The following is a 19,117-nucleotide window of genomic DNA, read 5'->3' on the forward strand; positions in this document are numbered from 1 at the left end:
GTACAATAATGATTACTACTACAATATATCCACTGTGATCAATTTATTAAAGTTTCGTACGTTAACCACATCAAACAGATGTTTGTAACATGTTTTACCATACAATTATGCAGCTTATGATGGACAAAGGGAAACATTTTTCATAAGCATCAACCCTTTATCACAAAATTCATAAACAACATAATAATTAAGTGGCATCGTACTATAATATCTGTGCTATTATGTGGATAGAACTTTGTCGCTTTTGGCCGAATATCCCCGTTTTCAATTTGAATGCGATGCAACCGACGGCTTTTTTTAAGTTCGAAATGAGTTAGTTAAGTTCTTAATCTTACTTAAGATACAGGGTAGCGTAATTCGCCAGTAACTGGCCACCGGCCAATAACTGGCCACCCTAAACTAAAATGAATTCTATTCACCTGTAAACAGAATTCGTTTTAGTATTAAGGTGGCTAGTTATTGAAACTGAAACCTGCGAATTACTCTAGTATTAACCTCTCTCATACAAAAATATAAAATAAAATGAAGTGTAAAATCCGGTACCTCATTAAATATCAAAATTGAAAATTTCAATTAGGTATGTACGTAAGTAGTTAATTGTGTGTAGGTAATAGTCAAGTTAGTACTTACTAAAGACAAGGCATTAAGGGCCCATGGAAATCTATAAATAAAGTAAGTAATAAGTATAAGTAGTAGGTAACACCTCTATGACTGTGACAAGGTCCTAAATAAAATAACCATGAAAGGGGAGAACGTAGTAGTTCATCATCCGATAATAGCGGATTATAGCGACAACCCTTTGTGGTAAAAAACTGCACCAAACATTTGCCGCTACTGATTATTTAATGCGCGCTCCGCATTAACTCCGTCAGTGAATTTGTAATCACGACGGCTCTGTGACATGATGTGTTGGTAAATATTTATCAAAATATTTCGGCTTTTCGTGTTTTTATTCGGTTCGATATTTATTTGAATGTTTTGTAGTATATTGTCTTTTATGTAAACCGGAAACGTAGGTATTATTAAGGTGCGCTCTGCCTGTACATCTCTCAGTCCATCTGTCAGCCACTCAGCGGTTTACAGCGGTTGTCAGCGCAATACTATATAGTCCAACTCTCCTCTCTTTAGGTATCATTTTGCAAAATCATGATTAGTCCCAAAATACCGTTTACAAAAACTGTCGAATATTCAGACGGGTTTCAAGTATGTATTAAGTAAGTAGGTATAGGTATTATTAGCATATTATACTTAGTCTATTCGATGACCAAGGAAAGGAAAAGTTGTCTAAACTGTGTTTTTAAAACACCAAAGGCAACCCTAATAAAGACATCCTACTTAGTTTATAACATACAATGCAGCCCTTTCATAAACTAAATATTATCGCGACCCCTTACGTCAGCGCGCTACGGGACTTCACAAATAAAATATTCACATCACACGTCGAACAAGCCCTCCGCGTCCTAACAACCACTTTCGCCATCACTCGCTGTCAATTTATATTTGCCTGCAATCAAAATTTGCGCGTCGACACGTTCAAACGGCAGTTTGTCCGAGGCCGGCCAAGGGGAAACACCCTGCCCCCCGCGGGGTTCCTGCCGCAGGGTGGCAGAGGGGCTAAAGGAACATATTCTCAGGCGGCCGACTAAACTAGCCCAATGAATAGGTGTCAAGAGCAATGCGTCAGAGTGGCCCGGCGCGGCGGCTCCGGGCGCCCTACGTGCCGCGTAACCGGAGCTCCTCGCCTCATAATGCTACATAATTCAATTGATTCCCCGACACTACCCGCACGCTTGCTACTAACTTCGTTTGGAGCGTTTTGATATCGGATACGCTTTGACGCCTCCTTGTGCAATTCTTCTGACCGCTCGGGGGGAAATAAAAGACGAGAATTCGATCAATTGGCTATAGTGATGTATTAAAATAAATACTAACTTAACAATAACTTAATGTTGGTATGAGACAGATGGCGATGAGTAGGTGACATGGCCGACGTGGGCGGGGTAGGCTTGAGGGGCCGGCGCGTAGGCCACGTGGTGAGCGGCCGGGGCTTGGGCGTACGCTACAGGAGCAGGTGCGTACGCGACTTTAGCGACGGGCTGGGCGTAGGCCACGTGAGCTGGTTGCGCGTACGCGATGGGTTGCGAGTAGGTTACAGCGGGGCCTGGCGCCGGGGCGTAGGCTACCTTAGCAATTGGTTGAGCATAAGCCACTTGAGAAGGTGCAGGAGCGTAGGCTACTCTGGGGACAGGTTGGGCATAGGCCACTGGTGCCGGCGCCGGGGCATACGCTACTTTGGCAACAGGTTGGGCATAGGCCACTGGTGCTGGCGCTGGAGAATACGCTACTTTGGTAATAGGTTGAGCATAAGTCACTTGAGTTGGTGCAGGAGCGTACGCTACTTTGGCGACAGGTTGGGCATAAGCCACTGGGGCTGGCGCAGGGGCGTAGGCAACTTTGGCAACCGGCTGAGCGTAGGCTACTGGAGCGGGGGCAGCCGCGTACGCGACCTTCTGGGGCACTCCCTCATAGCGAACCACAGCGTTGAACCCGTGGATCTTATCAGCAGTGTACTCAACAATGCGCTGCACACCATCGGGCTGAACGAGAGTGTAGAATCCGTGGACAGCATCTCCATTGCGGTTCTCTTTGGCCTGTTTAGAGTCTCCCGTGAGGTGGTCTTGGATGGAGTATTCGTACTCGTACTGGGCGGGGGCTTCGGGCTCCTCGTAGACCACCTTGGGAGCGGGCGCGACCTGGACTGCCGCGGGATTGACCTCTACGACCCCGGCCGCGGCCGCTGCTACCATGCAGATGAAGATTGTGATCTGTTGAAGAGATCGATGTTCAGAAGGTATTCTATAAAAAGTTTGGCTCTATTATCAAAGCGCTAATATCGACTCCGACTAGCATTCACTAGAACTATAGAATGAACTCTTACAACTGATTTTAATGTTACCATTTATTAATGATCGACTTAAACTTTGATTGAAAATCGTAGATATTAATCAAGGGGGTTATACACCTAGCTGCAAATATAGGGTTGTTATTTATTATTTAAACTATTAATTATGTATGATACCTAAAGGCACTGAAGGCAGTTTTTAAGGATTCCACATCCAATCAACTCCAAAATGATTACGTAACACGAACTAGTTCTACAACTAGATTTCATTTATTAAGTAACTAGTGGATTTTAATCAATATTTTTATTAAATAGATGCTCTACTCACTTTGACTGCCATGTCGTGTGTATATTCGTCAGTGTGACGAGATGAGCGCCCGCGCAGCATTTATACGTGACAGTTGCGCATACGATGACACGCCCTGCGTCTAGGGTCAAAAACCGGATCGATTAATAATTATGTAACTTTTATGGGAAGTTCGTTATAGCTCTTGTTTTCATACATCGATAACTATATGTATTATATTGCATTATCAATATTCCGATAACAATCTATTAGACATGCACCAACAACAATGAATGAATGATAAAGTGAAACCGGTTATCCTCGTGACTTTGTAGGCTTAATGAGCTTATAAGATTGATTTAGATTTGATAATTGGGTTGTAGATAAGTTAATTATGTCTGTGAATCAAAAATATGAAGATAAAATTATGCTTAGGTAGGTACTCTGTGTTTAGATTAATTGAGATGATTCGACTGTTAGTGCTAATTCTGAAAAACAATTTTAGTTTTTCAGTGTTGTCAGTGTTTATATGTATGTACTTCTTACCTAAAGTACGTCCGCTTCAAACTTCGGGCAGATAACAAAATTCAAAAACAGGTAATTAGAGTTTATCTAAACTAAACTAACTTTTCCACCGATTTGAAAGGAACAAAGTGAAGGAGTGCCATATTTTCATACGTAACGATGACGTTGTCTTACGAGTATACTTACTCTACTTTCAAAGGCCGGCAACGCACTTACAACCCCTCTGGTGTTGCAGGTGTCCATGGACGACGGTAACGCTTACCATCAGGCGATTCGTCTGCTCGTTTGCCTCCTACTTATATCATGAAACGTCCACTGGACGTATGACAATTCAAATGCATTATTGCGTATATACAGAGTTTTTCTGAACAATTAAAGTGCTCAGAACGGTCAGAACAAATTTATAATACACGGTGTAACATGAGGAAACCGAATAATTTTAACCACGCATTTCTGACGTTAAAAGAAGAAAAAAAATGTAATATGAGTTTAGGTCAATTTCGCTAAAAAAAATATTTTTGTTTTATTTTTTCCATTTTTTTAATGTATTTGTACATAAAAAATAAATGTTATTGGTAAACTTGTCACTTAAAATTGATTTTTAAATTTATCAATAAGGATATTTAGACTACGTTCCATAGCAGCATCATCGCCATCAAAAAAGGCGTTTTGCACTATGTAACAATAAAAACATGTTTTTTTTTAAATTGGTATTAACTCTGAAAGTACGCAAATTTTATAGGACATTTTTGTCTCTACATATGATCAGGAATACGCTGTTGAAATTATTCGGTTTCGTCATGTTACACCGTGTATACATACCTAATATTAATTTTAAGATTGTTAAGTATGTCACTTTAATCATAAACTACACCTAACCGATCCTGTTGCGGTTGACCTTCGTTAAAGTGTTAACTAGCTAAATAGCGACAAAATCCATACTTACATTAACATAAAAAATAGAATCAAACTCTTCATTAACGCGTAAATCGACATCAAGCAACTTTAATTACCTCGATTAGTACCTAATAATTTTAGAATTATTGGCGTCATTTCTTCACACAACCATATATAAAAATAGGTTCACATCACATAATTCACATATTACCTATCTGTGGGTGTGTATTTTAGAATTCATTGTGTACCCAACCTAAAAATCAATGAGTTTCTTAGCTATTTTTCTCGTAAACCTGTAATTATGGCTCGACCGCGAAAACCGTAATTTCGTTATATTTTTGCAAATTCGAGCGATAGAGAGGCAGCTAGATTACGAAATTTCGTAAATCTAATCTAAATTAGATACTTACTTACCTACTTAACAGTTAGTTTGAACTTATAGTTACTGTGCAAATTGCGACTTTTTTTAAAGTTGGAAAAGTTTTAGGGTATTTCATAGGAAGTTAAGGAATCTTTTATTTTGGAACACAGTTTGAATGCCTATACAATAATATAAGAAGTTTCTGAATTGTTTAATATGAAAATTTCGCAATTTGGAAAACTTTCCGACGGCACATTGGAACTATTACAATCGAAAGCCGCACGAAAAACTTGTACCTACATGGTTACACATTGGTAATCATACATACATACATGTCCGATAACTCGTCTAACAAGATCGTATAGCCGATACGCGTTAGACCATTACTCTAATTCCAAATTGCCAAACTGTAATTTACATAATTCTATACGCTTGGGTAACTTGATTGTTTTGCTAAGAGTAAATTTTACATAAATAATTAGAAAATAAGTTTAATTTAGATATTTCTTTAGTTGTTTACTTATATATGTTTTGCACGCGGTGTTTACCTGTAAGTGTTTGTGACATCACTCCCTTCATGTATAGCTTGTACGTTTTAAATGTTTTGATGTCAACAATTGTTGGTGGACCTTAATAAAATAAAATAAAAAATAAAAATTAACAAGATAGGTTATACATATAGGCTAGGCATTGCTAGGTTAGTAATTAAGAATAATTACTTGGATATTATTGGCATCCATTATTTATCATTATCACATTAAATTAAAGTTTAGAGCTTTTACAGTCATTTGATTACCTCCAAGTAATACAGTAGTTGCGACGTAGGGGAGGTAGGGGACCATCGAGCAGTCGGGAGGATCGGGCACCCCCTTGTAAATCGTCCTGATTTACAAGACCCGAGCCTCCCGAGCTACTGCCCAATAGTCCCCTACTTATTACCTAACTATGTATCGAATTAAATAAATATATCTTTAACTAAAAGGACCTTCACACGTTATCGGATTTTTATTGGAACGACGCGAAAAGTTAAGTATTTGAAATTAGTTAATTTTCATATTGATATGAAAAACTAAGTGTTACCCGCGACTTCATTCGTGTGAAATTTTATCTAGGTTTGTAATAATACAAGCACGTTAAAACCAAAAAAGGACGCTCGTACCTACTTACATTCAACTCCATTTAGAGAGACAGGTCATCCTGATCAGAGAAAGGTGATCAGATTTTTGGTTTTGGATGTTTGAAATTCCTCCGTAACCATTACCTACTAATGCTTACGTGACTCAGAATTCGATCCGCATAGCCTTATTACTAATACAAAATACTATAGATCACTATATGTCACCACCAAACCTGCATATAACTGTATAAACAAAACAATACTGCTAATTATCATATCACGCTGTCGAAGCTTAACCTGTCATCGATCGATCAAGGATCATTCCAATCGCTTACCAAGCAAGGGTGACTCAGACTCGGGTGAAACAGTATAATAGAACCACAGTTCATACATAGTAATTAAAGAGTTCGAGGTCACGTTGAAATGGCATAGCTAAACGAGACGCGCCACGCTCATATAACCGAATGGAATGCGTAGCAAGCTTTTCGTGTTACAAATATTATGCGCCATGTCGGCCAAGGCCACGGTCACCGAACCACTTTTATGACGACCATAATTAAACCAACATAGCCAGACATCCCCTATTGCCAGTTACTACGATATTCTCCTTACGTCCGAGAAAGCTCGGGGATCTACTTAGTTGGACGCTGGCAATTACCGGTTTTACATGTTTTAGATCTGTATGTAATACAAAAATTATAGAAGACACTTTCGTAATTGTTTGCAGTATTTATGAGATCGGTTTATGATATTGCAACACTGAATGTAATAAAACTAATAAAGTAATATAACAAGTAGCTAATTCATTTAATTGCTGTGATAAAATATATTCAAATGTAACGTAAATTACTTAGGTACCTATTTTTATGTAGAACTTCAGAAGAAAACACTAAGGATTACATGAGGGTCGGAAGGTCGGAACATATATGATCTGCCAATCATTTCCACGAGCTAAGATATTTTGAACAAGAATTAAATGTCACCTATAGGTACATAATTAGTATATACATGTATAAGATAGATACATGGTAATAACATTTCTCTTTAGAGTATAAATAAATGGAAAAATCTTATAGAACTGCAGACAGGTAGGGGGAAGCGTGGCAGCTTGGTACACCTTTTTTTGAAATCGATTTTAGGCCCCAAAATGAACTCAAAATACATTTTCTTTGTACTTAGTAGATGACAAATTTACTAAAGTATACAAAGTATATATTTTTTTGTTAAATTTATGGCCAGTAAAAGAGATATATGGATCTTAACAAAAAATGGGATTTGTTCAATTGTGCCCCACCTGCAGGGTACTTTGATACATTACATGGGACACTTTGATACATCATTTTGGGGTACTTTGGCACGTGAATCAAAGTGCCCCGTAAGTGTTTCAAACTGCCCCCCAGAGCACACTTTACAGATCAACTCAGTTAGCTGACCAGTAGTAAACATTTTAAACATTATAAAACGTCTATTAAGTGCGGTGCTATTAGAACATACTACAGTTATTAAGCAGCAGGTGCACTAACAGTACAAAAAACAACTTTTAATGAAATCAGTGTCAGTTTTTGACAAAAAGCTACTTCGGTTTAACTTTTCTTTGTCAATTTTCTTTATCTTTGTACGTTCGCACTATTCATTAATTTAAATATTTAAAAAAAAAAACATTATAACAAAACTGGCAGGGGCACTTAGATACACTAGAGGGGCACTTTGATATGTTCAAAACTGCCCCAATCTTTATTGTACCAAAGTACCCCAATGGTCAAATAAATTAATAATAATTTATTAAAAATATACTATTAAGTATTACTTTAAAATAATAAGCTAACCCTATTACTGAATAAACGTACTAAGCGCTCATTATGATGTTCATCCGGTAAAGTCTAAAATTTCGCACCACAACTCGATAAAAAAACTGGTCAAGTGCGAGTTCGGACTCGCGTTTCAAGGGTTCCGTACATCACACAATTTTCAACAATTTTTTTTTGTACATCAAACGTGACGTGAGTGAAACGTCTTGAAAAACCCGAACGGGTCAATCAAAAACCAGATGTAACATGAAGTTTTCTGGCGTGGTGGCTTATATTATCTCTGCAACTATGCAAAGTAGCTTAGATAGGAAGATTAAATGCCGAACAGTAGTACAAGGTGTCCAAATGCGAAGACTGAAGACCGAGCTCCGCCTAGGGCTGATTAGCTCGAAGCGTCCGACGAGTCACGCTTCCTACAACTTCCGCAAGTGTTTTAAAAGGCCGAAGAGAGATAATACTTACAGGATGGCCAAAAATAAGTGCATTCCCGTAGCCGGGGAAGTTTTCGGATTATACTGAGCTTTACAACTTTTACTATGGGACCCCAACCCCGAAATCTCGAAAAAAAATGTATCCTCCCGTAGAAAACGGACCAGCCAAAATGTATGAAACAGCCAAATTTTTCCTCGCAATTTCGGGGTTGCACGTTGGCAACGGGAATACACTTAGTTAATTTTTGGCCACCCTGTTTGTTACGTGTTTTAACACGTAACAATAGTAACCTAATCAATCAGTACTACACTTGTACCAATGCGGCTGTGTGCCAGATACAGCCTATAGTCACACCAATAAAAGTCTGCAGCGGATATGATAGCCCACGCAGTGTAAGTGTTATTAATACGTCATAATTTCATAGAAGTTTGACGTTTAATATGACACTTGCACTGCGTGGGCTATCAAAATCGCTGCAGACTTTTTACGGTCTAACTTTTTTTGTCGTCATTCCGACTCATGCTTGAAGTTAGCTTCAAGCGTGAGTCGGAATGGCACGCCTCTTCGGGATGCTTCGGGCCTTCGGCCTTATGCGGATATCGGCCTAGGGCCTTCGCAAATAGCTGTCTACATCACGTTTCACTTAAACCATTGCGGCTGTGTCCCTAAAAAACCTAAACCGCATTTTTGTTCTTAAATCCGACTCACGCTTGACTGTCGATTTCTAACAGGTTTTCCTGTCATCGTTAGGTAAAGGACTATTATGAGTAATTTTTTCATAATTTTAGACCCTGTAGTTTCGGAGATAGAGGGGGGGGAATGGTAATTTTTTGTCTTATTTCTTGAATAACTTCTAAATTTTTTATTGTCAATTTATAAAAAAAAAATATTTGAGATTCTCACAATGAGCTCTTTCGTTTGATATGTAACACGACATAGTTTGCAAAACTTTGTTTTTAAATTTTATCTTTTACCCCCCAAAAGTAGCCCTTGTTTAAAATTCATTTGTTGACGTTACATATTCGTCTTTGGGTCACAGACTTACATATGTGTACCAAATTTCAACTTAATTGGTCCAGTAGTTTCGGAGCAAATTGGCTGTGACAGACGGACGGACAGACAGACGCACGAGTGATCCTATAAGGGTTCCGTTATTCCTTTTGAGGTACGGAACCCTAAAAATCATAATTTATTTACTACGTGACCGCGGAAATACGTTTCCACGCACCAAGCGGCAACGGCTGTCAGGAGAGATGTACCGAAGCTCGTACCTCACTCACACATACAAAGCCACGTTTTAGTGTTGCAGAAGGTGAACATAAGATTTTAGTTAAGGAATTAGTGTGGGTGTTCAAAACTGCCCCTTGTGCCTATCCACCCCGCTTCCCCCTACTGAATACTACTAACTTATTTTAGATGCAATTTTCAGGAATTAGACTTTTTATTGTAATTATGTTGGGTTGGGTTAGGATATTTTTTGAATGGACTAAGTAAACTATTTTCATCAGTTTCCTCTCAAAGGTCTTGAATACAAAAAAGATAATAATTAAGCGTCAACAATATGTATAGGTACTTACCTACAAACTGCTTATCTAGTTGCACCTAGCTATGTTGTAACGTATCCCAAGTCTAATCAGTCAAGCGAGAAGGTAGTTCGAAGTCGATTAAACCTAAGATGTCATTTCAATGATACCAGTACCAGTGTTAGTGCGAGCCCCGATAACCCATAGTTCTTAAGGATCTCGAGGTCACGTCGTCTTGGTCCCCGAAAAACTATACCCGAGTGTACGCAAGCAATTAGAATAAGCCGTGTTCACTTGTTGTTATCGTCATATCAAATCAAGTTGATCTAGTTATGCATTTCTCGAGTGACACAGCATGACCTTCAACTCACAATATGTGAATTAGCATTACGATTGACAACGAAAAGGCAGTCACTAGTAAGACATGTAAACATTGTTAATGCGTTTTTATTTTGGAGTGCAGATTAGCCCTCCGGCCGGCGCTGGTTGCCTGTAGGCGCTAATCGAAGTATAAAACGTGTCGCGGGTCAGTAAATGTCATAGTCCACTACAGACAATCACATCAGCAACAATGGCCGCTAAGGTGAGCTTTTTAATTAATTATTTAATTATATTACCTACTTTCATTCACTTTCATCAGGTAATGAATTTTGCGAAGGAAAGTTTTAGGATTAGTTTCCAAAGGCTTTTTGGAAAAGGGCATCCTTTTTCCGCAGAGAGAGAGGTAGCAGAGCCATCCAAGGCAAAGCATTTTTGCACCATTCCGCTATTTCGCTTACTGAACATCCTATTGTATAAATGTAAACAATTCATTCGTTTCCAGTTCGTCGCTATCCTCTCCCTGGCGGTGGCCGCGTCCGCCATCCCGGTGGTGCCCCTCGCGAAGGTGGCCTACGAGGAGGCGCCCGCCCACTACGAGTTCCAGTACTCCGTGGCGGACCACCACACCGGCGACATCAAGCAGCAGCAGGAGTCGCGCGCCGGCGACGCCGTGCACGGCTCCTACTCGCTGCTGCAGCCCGACGGCGTGCAGCGCATCGTGGAGTACACCGCCGACAAGGAGCACGGCTTCAACGCCATCGTTCGCTACGAGGGACACCCCACCGAGGCGCCCCACAAGGTCGCCCTCGCCCCTGTCGCCAAGCTCGCCTACGCCGCTTCCGTCGCCAAGATCGCCTACGCCGCTCCCGTAGCCAAGGTCGCCTACGCTGCCCCCGTAGCCAAGGTCGCCTACGCCGCCCCCGTCGCCAAGGTCGCCTATGCCGCCGCCCCCGCTCACGTCTCCTTCTCTTCCCCCGTCATTTCCTACCACCACTAGACTGATGTTTGAGGCTCGTTGTTATTATGACTAGATTCTAATAAATTATTTATTGTACGAACTTTGCATTTCAAATTTCTAATTCCTAATGGTACCTACTCGCAATTGGCTGCACTGGGTAATTTAAATAGCAATGGACTGCGACACTTCCAATTAGCGCGAGACTGATCAATACTACGCACTCGCTGTTGCAGGCTGGGAGTATGCTTAGCTAAAGCCAGTTATTTAAGCTGAGCGGTTTCGCCCGCTTCTATTTAATCCTAATTAGTTGTGAATTTCTACATTTTTCTAATAAGAAAATTACAAATAATGAATATTTCCATCAATCGGTTGTACTTGTAGGTTTAGAATTAGACCGAATTTAAACTAAGTGCTCTAAAATTTGCGAGTGCATGTGACATTTGAACTCCTGGAATATTTTTTTTGTATGTATTTAAAAATATTCGATTTCGATTAGCTGAAATAATTTTATTACCTACATTTCATTTTAATACTTACAGTAGGTACTTACATTTTTACGCCCCATAAATCAATATTCTTGATTTCTGCCTCTAAAACGGCCGCCAGGACTGAATATATTGGTGATATTAACATCAGTTGTTTTGGATTTAAAAAATCAAAACACGTTATGTACCCCAACCAAGTATATTATAAGTATATGATATAAAACAAAATATTTTATTTTAATTTATAACCTCTATGAACAGTTATATATAACTGTTCAGTAGGTGTTAAAGGTGACCCCGATATATTCAAGAATCAGGAAAGTACCTACTTAATTACAATTATAACACTTGTTTTCAGACTGTTGACAATTAATTTTGAGACTCGTACGTTGAGAAAAATGGTTAGATATAATATGTATCATGAACCCCCTAACAAATGAAAAAGGGAAGATAAATAAACACATCTAACTATATCCTTGCTCCAAGTATTGCGTTTCCTACACACTATCCGCCAAGATATTGAAACATTTGAAACTGCTCAAGTGAGAACTTTATACCAATGAGCAAGTAATATTAGATTTTTTGAAGACAACTTGCCAAGCTACGAAACTGCTTCTGTACCTTATCTTTACCGACTATCACAGCACATATGAAAACTTTATATCGATGTCGGACCGGCCGGCGGCGGACCGCACCTGAATTATTCATACCCGCGCATAGTGATTTCATCTCATTGAATGGCAGCGCCGCCGGCCCGTGATTACGACACTGATACCTCCGCTGGACATGCGGCAGACATTATGTACTGACACTATGTGCAACGAAAATCGTCCGACTCGGCTAGGTGAAAAGATGTACAGAATGTATCTACCTGTTTTTGTGATCAAAATCTATCTTTAGTGAAACCAATTCTTACTATGTAGGTCTATAATCATACGAATGGTTAATTTTCTTCTGGTTATGATCATGTGCCTAGAATATTATTATTCAGAAGAGAAAAGAGTAAAGAGATTTGCGGGCGCATAAATATCTATTTATCGAAATTAGTCCTACTGAAATAACTATTGTGAAAACATTGATAAGTACCAATTTGATTTCGTGATTGATTGATAAGGTCACATCAATGTTTTCACAAAAAAAACCGGCCAAGTGCGAGTCGGACGCGCGTTCCAAGGGTTCCGTACATTAGACAATTTTTAAGACATTCGCTACTTTACGGGAAGCATTTGGCCGTATTTGACTTTCCACCGGTACCGCAGCTATCTGCGCTTGTCCTTCCTCCAGTGCGGCGGTGGTTTTTCTATGTTCTCGTGTGAGTAAGAAAAATATGACTATACAGGCAGTCCTCCTTCAGCCAGGCGTCAGGTATTCCTTAAGTGTAGGCAGGCGATAATTCTGTAAATAAGTATAACAGATATCAGAAAACTTCAAATTGATATCAAAAGTGCGTTACCCAATGAGTAAAATTACATTAATAACTATTTTTAATAAAAGCAGAAATACTTATCCCAAACATTAACTTCAAACCCTCCCATACATTTAATTCGACGACTCACTCCTCAAAGAACGTCGGTGTCGTAAGAGATAAAACTGCTTGAGATTAATTATTTGTGATAATAAACTGTAATAAAATATTAAAACTACCGTTTATGAAATAATAAAACTATCATTTATCTTTTAAGTAATTAATTTTTTTATTAGAGTAGTTGCTCGAAGTGACGCCCTTCTTGTGCGATACATTGACGGGCCCTCTTAAATGTTTCTAAATGATCTATTCTTAATAAAATTTGCGGTGTAATAAAAAAATACTCGTAGCCCTCTCGCGCATGAGAGGAGGCCTGTGCTCAGTAGTGGAACGTATATAGGCTGAAATGATGATGATGATGAATAAAAAAATAAACGTCAGATTAATTATTTCATAAACAGTAGTTTTATTATTTTATTACAGTTTATTATCGTAAATAATGAATCTCAAGCAGTTTTATCTCTTATGACACCGACGTTTTTTGAGGGGTGAGTCGTCGTACTAAATGTATGGGAGGGTTTGAAGTTAATGTTTGGGATATTTCTGCTTTTATTTAAAAAAAAGTTATTAATGTAATTTTACTCATTTGATATCAATTTGAAGTTTTCTGATATCGGTTATATTTACGGAATTATCGCCTGGCTACACTTAACGGTTACACCCTGTAGGTGTGTAGGTACTCCCGATATTCGTACTTCAAGTATATTCTATTTCAAAAGAAAAAATGTTCGGGAAGTATTTTTGCGTACCGCACTGAAAGGTATTTTTTTTTCTTTAGCGCGGCACGGGTACTATGCGGGTACTATACGTGTTATATGCGGCCTGTGCGACAAGGGAAGTATATTCCCGTAAAATTAAGGGTTTTGAAAAATGCCTATATCTTTTGGAATTTTATACAGATCCGCGGGCAACAGCAGCTGTATATCAGAATGACTTTCAGGCCAAATCGATAATATTCCAGGTCTGTAGGGACCTTTAAAGTCAGGACATGGTACGGGAAAATGTAAGTCGTGCCGCAAATTAGGCTTTCTCAATACGGGAAGTATATGACTCGTAAACCACTGGCAGTAATTTTGAGTTTTGCGCTGCTGCACCGAATGTATTTTTAATTTTTTATTATGTGAAACGTGAGTGAAATGCCTTTAAATAATCCGTAGGGGTCGGATCAAAAACTAAGTAATTAAGTCCGACTCACGCTTGGCTGTACATTTTTAATAGGTTTTTCTGTAATCTATAGGTAAAGACCTATTTTAACTATTTTTTTCAAAATTTTAGACCCAGTAGTTTCGGAGATAAAGGGGGGGGGGGGGGAATGGTCATTTTTTGTCTATTTTCTTGAATTACTTCTAAACTGTTTAGTCGAAAATTATAAAAAAAATATATTTGAGTTTCTCACAATGAGCTCTTTCATTTGAAATATAACACGATATACTTTGAAAAACTTTACTTTTTAATTTTCTCATTTACCCCCCAAAAGTGGCCCCCATGTTTAATATTCATTTGTTTACGTTACATGTCCGTCTTTGGGTCACAAACTTACATATGTGTAACAAATTTCAACTTAATTGGTCCAGTAGTTCCGGAGAAAATCGGCTGTGACAGACGGACAGACAGACAGACAGACAGACGCACGAGTGATCCTATAAGGGTTCCGTTTTTTTCCTTTTGAGGTACGGAACCCTAAAAATGTCTCAACTCACCACACCAGTACGGAAAGGCTTACTTTGCACTTCAAAAACTGATAAGAAAGTTGTATTTTATCCACATGTGAGGTAATGTACCTAATAGTATGCAAATTTTGAATTGTTTGCTCATGTTGGCTGATAGAATGGACTTTTAAATGATATATTTAATAACATTCATTTGGATTTGAATTGATTTCATTTTTTTTTTTGATGTTTTACAGTTGGTATTTTCCTCGCGTTGGTGTGGTGAAAAATGTTGTTTTACTCGGTGGCAAAATTTGTTTAACCCTCGTGCTTTGAAACCCTCGCAACGCTCAAGATTCCACTTCTCGAACCACTCGCTACGTTCGTGGTTCAATTTTGGAATCTTTCCACTTACTCGTGTATCAATATTAGCACGAGCGGTTAAACAACAACTTTACCCCCTTGTATAACTATATACCTATATCAAACTACTGTCATTTTACTCTTCCTACTCATGAATATCACTTTAATATAAATAAATAGGAACAATAATTGTGCCAGTGCTTGATGCCCACTGTGTTTAGCACATAAATAAATAAATAAAATAAAAATAAAAAATAAAAAATAAAAAAGCCTTTATTTCTAGTCATTTGGAGAGAAATGTAAGAAGGTTCATCGATTACATAATCTTATCTAGTTTTTTAGTATTACATTGCATTGTTTCTTATGTCAAAGTTATAATTAAGTACAAGGTGTATGTCAAGAAAAGCTTACATTTTATTTAGGTATTTACACTGATATAGTTAGTCGGACCAGAACCCCTCATCGGATGAAGGCCTCCTCCAAGGACTTCCAGGTTTCCCTATTTAATGCAGTATGTTTCCAATTTATACCGGCTATTTTCTTAATGTCATCCGCCCAGCGGCTATTTGGTTTGCCTTTACGGCGTTTTCCTGTGGGCCCCTTCCAGGTAGTAGCTGTTAAGGTCCATCGAGAGTCTGATAGCCTGGCAACGTGTCCAGCCCATCTCCATTTTTGAGTTTTGGCATGCTTTAAAGCGTCTATTAATTTTGTTATTGCTCTTATATTTATGTGCGGTATTTTTTGCACTCTTCTAATGTTTGTTAGGCTTCTTTCCATTGCTCTTTGACATGTAATTATTTTTGATTTTATTTTTGTAGTAAGCACCCAGGTTGGACTAGCATACGTCAATGAAGGCAAAATGCACATATCCATAACTTGTTTTTTTACTTTCATGTCCATATTACTTTTTAAAATTTCTTTTAGGCTCCAGAACTTATTCCAAGCAATTTTTATTCTACGGTCAACTTCCTGTTCATGCCGTTCACTGTTGAAAGATATCTGTTTGCCTAGGTAAGTAAAACTGTCGACATACTCCAGAGGTGTGTTGTCGACTGTTATAGCCTTTTGTATGCTGTTGGTCATAAGCTTGGTTTTTAGGAAGTTCATTTTTAAACCTACTTTGGCACTAGCTTCGTGTAAAGTCTGTATCATGTGTTCCAGTTGGACTCCTTTTTCTGAAAATAATATTAAATCGTCGGCGAATCTCAGGTGGTTTAGATAATTACCATTTATATTTATCCCTAACTTTTTCCAATTAATGCTGCTTAATACGGTCTCAAGTACGGCTAGAAATAACTTTGGAGACAGCGGGTCGCCTTGCCTAACACCTCTCTTTATTGGTATGTATTGCCCAAGTTTGTCTAATTGAACTTTACTAGTGCTATTTTCATAAATATGTTTTATTATTTTTATATATGCTGGTTCTATATTGCACTGACTCAGAGCTTTCCATATAGATGTATGTGATATTGTGTCGAATGCTTTTGCATAGTCTATAAATGCTGTATATAAAGGTTGACGGTGTTCCTGATATTTTTCAATAAGCTGTTCCAGAGTGTGGATGTGATCCATAGTTGAGTAACCGCTCCTGAATCCGGCTTGTTCGCAAGGTTGATGTTTGTCAATTTTTTCACTTATTCGGGATAATATGATTGATGAGAATAGTTTATATATGCAAGACATCAGACTGATGGGCCTATAGTTTCCTATGTCCTTTGGGTCTCCTTTTTTGTATAGCAGAATTATATTTGACTGTGCCCATTCTTTAGGTGTAATTCCAGTTTTTAAAATAAGGTTAAATAGGTGTGCCAATGGTGTAGCTATCAAAGAAGCGGCAGTCTTTAGCATTTCATTAGTGATATTATCGGGCCCTGGACTTTTGCCAGTCTTTAAGTTTTTGATGTGGTTCAGTATAGCTATTTCGTCTATTACTGGGACTTCACTGGTACTTATGTTTGGTAAGTCTATTTGTGGTGTTTCTGGGTCTTGACAGCTGTATAAATTTTTATAGTAGGTTGTAGCTATTTCCAGTATTTGATCTCGAGATTGTGCAGTTTTTTCTGATCTTTGTAGTTCTGGTATCCAATTTTTATGTGTTCTAAGTTCTTTATAGGTTTTATCTTACTGGTCTCTGGTACCTACATATCTTAAGTACATAGGTACCTGCTTTACAAGCTTGTTATGCTCGTGTTGTGGTGTACCTATCTGACCGTTTGTTTTATAAATAAAAAAATATACACGTGTTGAAAATTGTCTTGTTGGCTGTAATTCCGTAGGATGTAATGTTTACTTTTTGGAATATTAAACTAGCTTAATTGAATTGTACCTACCTACAGATATATACCTGTAAGATGCATGTAGGTAGGTGCCTACACAAAAATGCATCAAGCCTTACAGGGAGCCTAGTCATCAAGATGACAATCATTCGCAGAGAAAGGAAACGCTATCTGTCTCTATCACACTAATACACGGAAGTGTGATAAGAGACAATAGCGTCTCGTTTTGTTTTCTGCAGATGATTGTCATCTTGGCTAGGCCCCCAGTTAAGAATAATATCCCTGATTTTTTGTGCAATCCAGATCTACCCAGAAGGTATCTACGAGTATCTCATCTTCTTCACAGTTAGAAATTAGAAATGGCTAATCTAGTTTGCTCTAGATAATTAAGCTTACTCCTAGTCTGTAACAGCGAGTGCGTAGTAAGATTGATCAGTCTCGATCAGAAATGTGAAATGCAAAGTTCGTACAATAAATAATTTATTAGAAACTAGTCATAATAACAATGAGCCTCAAACATCAGTCTAGTGGTGGTAGGAGATGACGGGGGAAGAGAAGGAGACGTGAGCGGGGGCGGCGGCGTAGGCAACCTTGGCGACGGGGGCGGCGTAGGCGACCTTGGCTACGGGGGCAGCGTAGGCGACCTTGGCTACGGGAGCGGCGTAGGCGATCTTGGCGACGGGAGCGGCGTAGGCGAGCTTGGCGACAGGGGCGAGGGCGACCTTGTGGGGCGCCTCGGTGGGGTGTCCCTCGTAGCGGACGATGGCGTTGAAGCCGTGCTCCTTGTCGGCGGTGTACTCCACGATGCGCTGCACGCCGTCGGGCTGCAGCAGCGAGTAGGAGCCGTGCACGGCGTCGCCGGCGCGCGACTCCTGCTGCTGCTTGATGTCGCCGGTGTGGTGGTCCGCCACGGAGTACTGGAACTCGTAGTGGGCGGGCGCCTCCTCGTAGGCCACCTTCGCGAGGGGCACCACCGGGATGGCGGACGCGGCCACGGCCAGGGAGAGGATAGCGACGAACTGGAAACGAATGACTTGTTATAAATTATAATATCGTTACATTATTGAAAATACCTAGTCTTGTCCTCTTCTGGTGCACATCCTTTACGAATGCTAATGAAATTTTAAAGCACCTGTATACGAATACGAGCGCTAGAATAACATAGTAAATATGCGAATATTTCACTCAAGTCAAGTAGGTATATTTTTTATGAGAAAATAAAAATTCTGAGGAAAGCGTACCTAAGGTATTTTTCCCTTTGACAAAGAATTAATTTAACTTAATAATTATTGTACTAATTAAGTATAGGAATTAAAAAAGCTCACCTTAGCGGCCATTGTTGCTGATGTGATTGTCGGTGGTGGACTATGACATTTACTGACCCGCGACACTTTTTATACTTCGACATGCGCCTACAGGCGACCAGCCCAAGCCGGAGGGCTAATCCACATTCCAATACAAAAACGCACTAACAATATACGCATGCCGTACACACTTGGCTATTCGTTGCCGCCGCTGAGGTGAAGGTCGTCACGATAACGACACTTGCGCGAGAAATGCATAACTAGATCAACTTGATTTGGCTGTGAGTTCAAGTTTGGGCCACTTTCTATCTTTACATTTCTATGTCTATTCGAAAATTTCGTCTAATACAGTCATTAGTTATGAAAACTCATTTTTACGAAATGG

The 19,117-nt window shown here is 39.1% G+C and overlaps 3 protein-coding genes across 4 annotated transcripts; 1 reads left to right on the forward strand and 2 right to left on the reverse strand.

The window, feature by feature from the left end:
* Nucleotides 1-1,889: 1,889 nt before the first annotated feature.
* Nucleotides 1,890-3,354, reverse strand: LOC134669585 (cuticle protein 21-like). Of its 2 annotated transcripts, none has more exons than XM_063527237.1 (3): nucleotides 3,231-3,354; nucleotides 2,400-2,825; nucleotides 1,890-2,183 (listed from the first exon to the last, which is right to left on the reverse strand). In XM_063527237.1, the coding sequence occupies exons 1-3, from the start codon at nucleotides 3,288-3,290 to the stop codon at nucleotides 1,944-1,946; spliced, it is 726 nt and encodes a 241-aa protein (XP_063383307.1). In that variant the 5' UTR covers nucleotides 3,291-3,354; the 3' UTR covers nucleotides 1,890-1,943. The 2 variants fall into 2 exon arrangements, with proteins under 2 accessions (XP_063383307.1, XP_063383306.1); XM_063527236.1 differs by having other exon boundaries at nucleotides 2,238-2,825.
* A 6,949-nt stretch (nucleotides 3,355-10,303) lies between these two features.
* Nucleotides 10,304-11,230, forward strand: LOC134669244 (cuticle protein-like). The gene is made up of 2 exons (XM_063526753.1): nucleotides 10,304-10,434; nucleotides 10,675-11,230. Exons 1-2 carry the CDS (start codon nucleotides 10,423-10,425, stop codon nucleotides 11,167-11,169), a joined length of 507 nt encoding a protein of 168 aa, XP_063382823.1. The 5' UTR covers nucleotides 10,304-10,422; the 3' UTR covers nucleotides 11,170-11,230.
* A 6,661-nt stretch (nucleotides 11,231-17,891) lies between these two features.
* On the reverse strand, nucleotides 17,892-18,857 carry LOC134669587 (cuticle protein-like). Its single transcript, XM_063527239.1, has 2 exons — nucleotides 18,754-18,857; nucleotides 17,892-18,447 (listed from the first exon to the last, which is right to left on the reverse strand). The coding sequence occupies exons 1-2, from the start codon at nucleotides 18,763-18,765 to the stop codon at nucleotides 17,953-17,955; spliced, it is 507 nt and encodes a 168-aa protein (XP_063383309.1). The 5' UTR covers nucleotides 18,766-18,857; the 3' UTR covers nucleotides 17,892-17,952.
* Nucleotides 18,858-19,117: the final 260 nt, after the last annotated feature.

Source organism: Cydia fagiglandana, chromosome 12, assembly GCF_963556715.1.
Source record: "Cydia fagiglandana chromosome 12, ilCydFagi1.1, whole genome shotgun sequence".
NCBI classification, from domain to species: domain Eukaryota; kingdom Metazoa; phylum Arthropoda; class Insecta; order Lepidoptera; family Tortricidae; genus Cydia; species Cydia fagiglandana.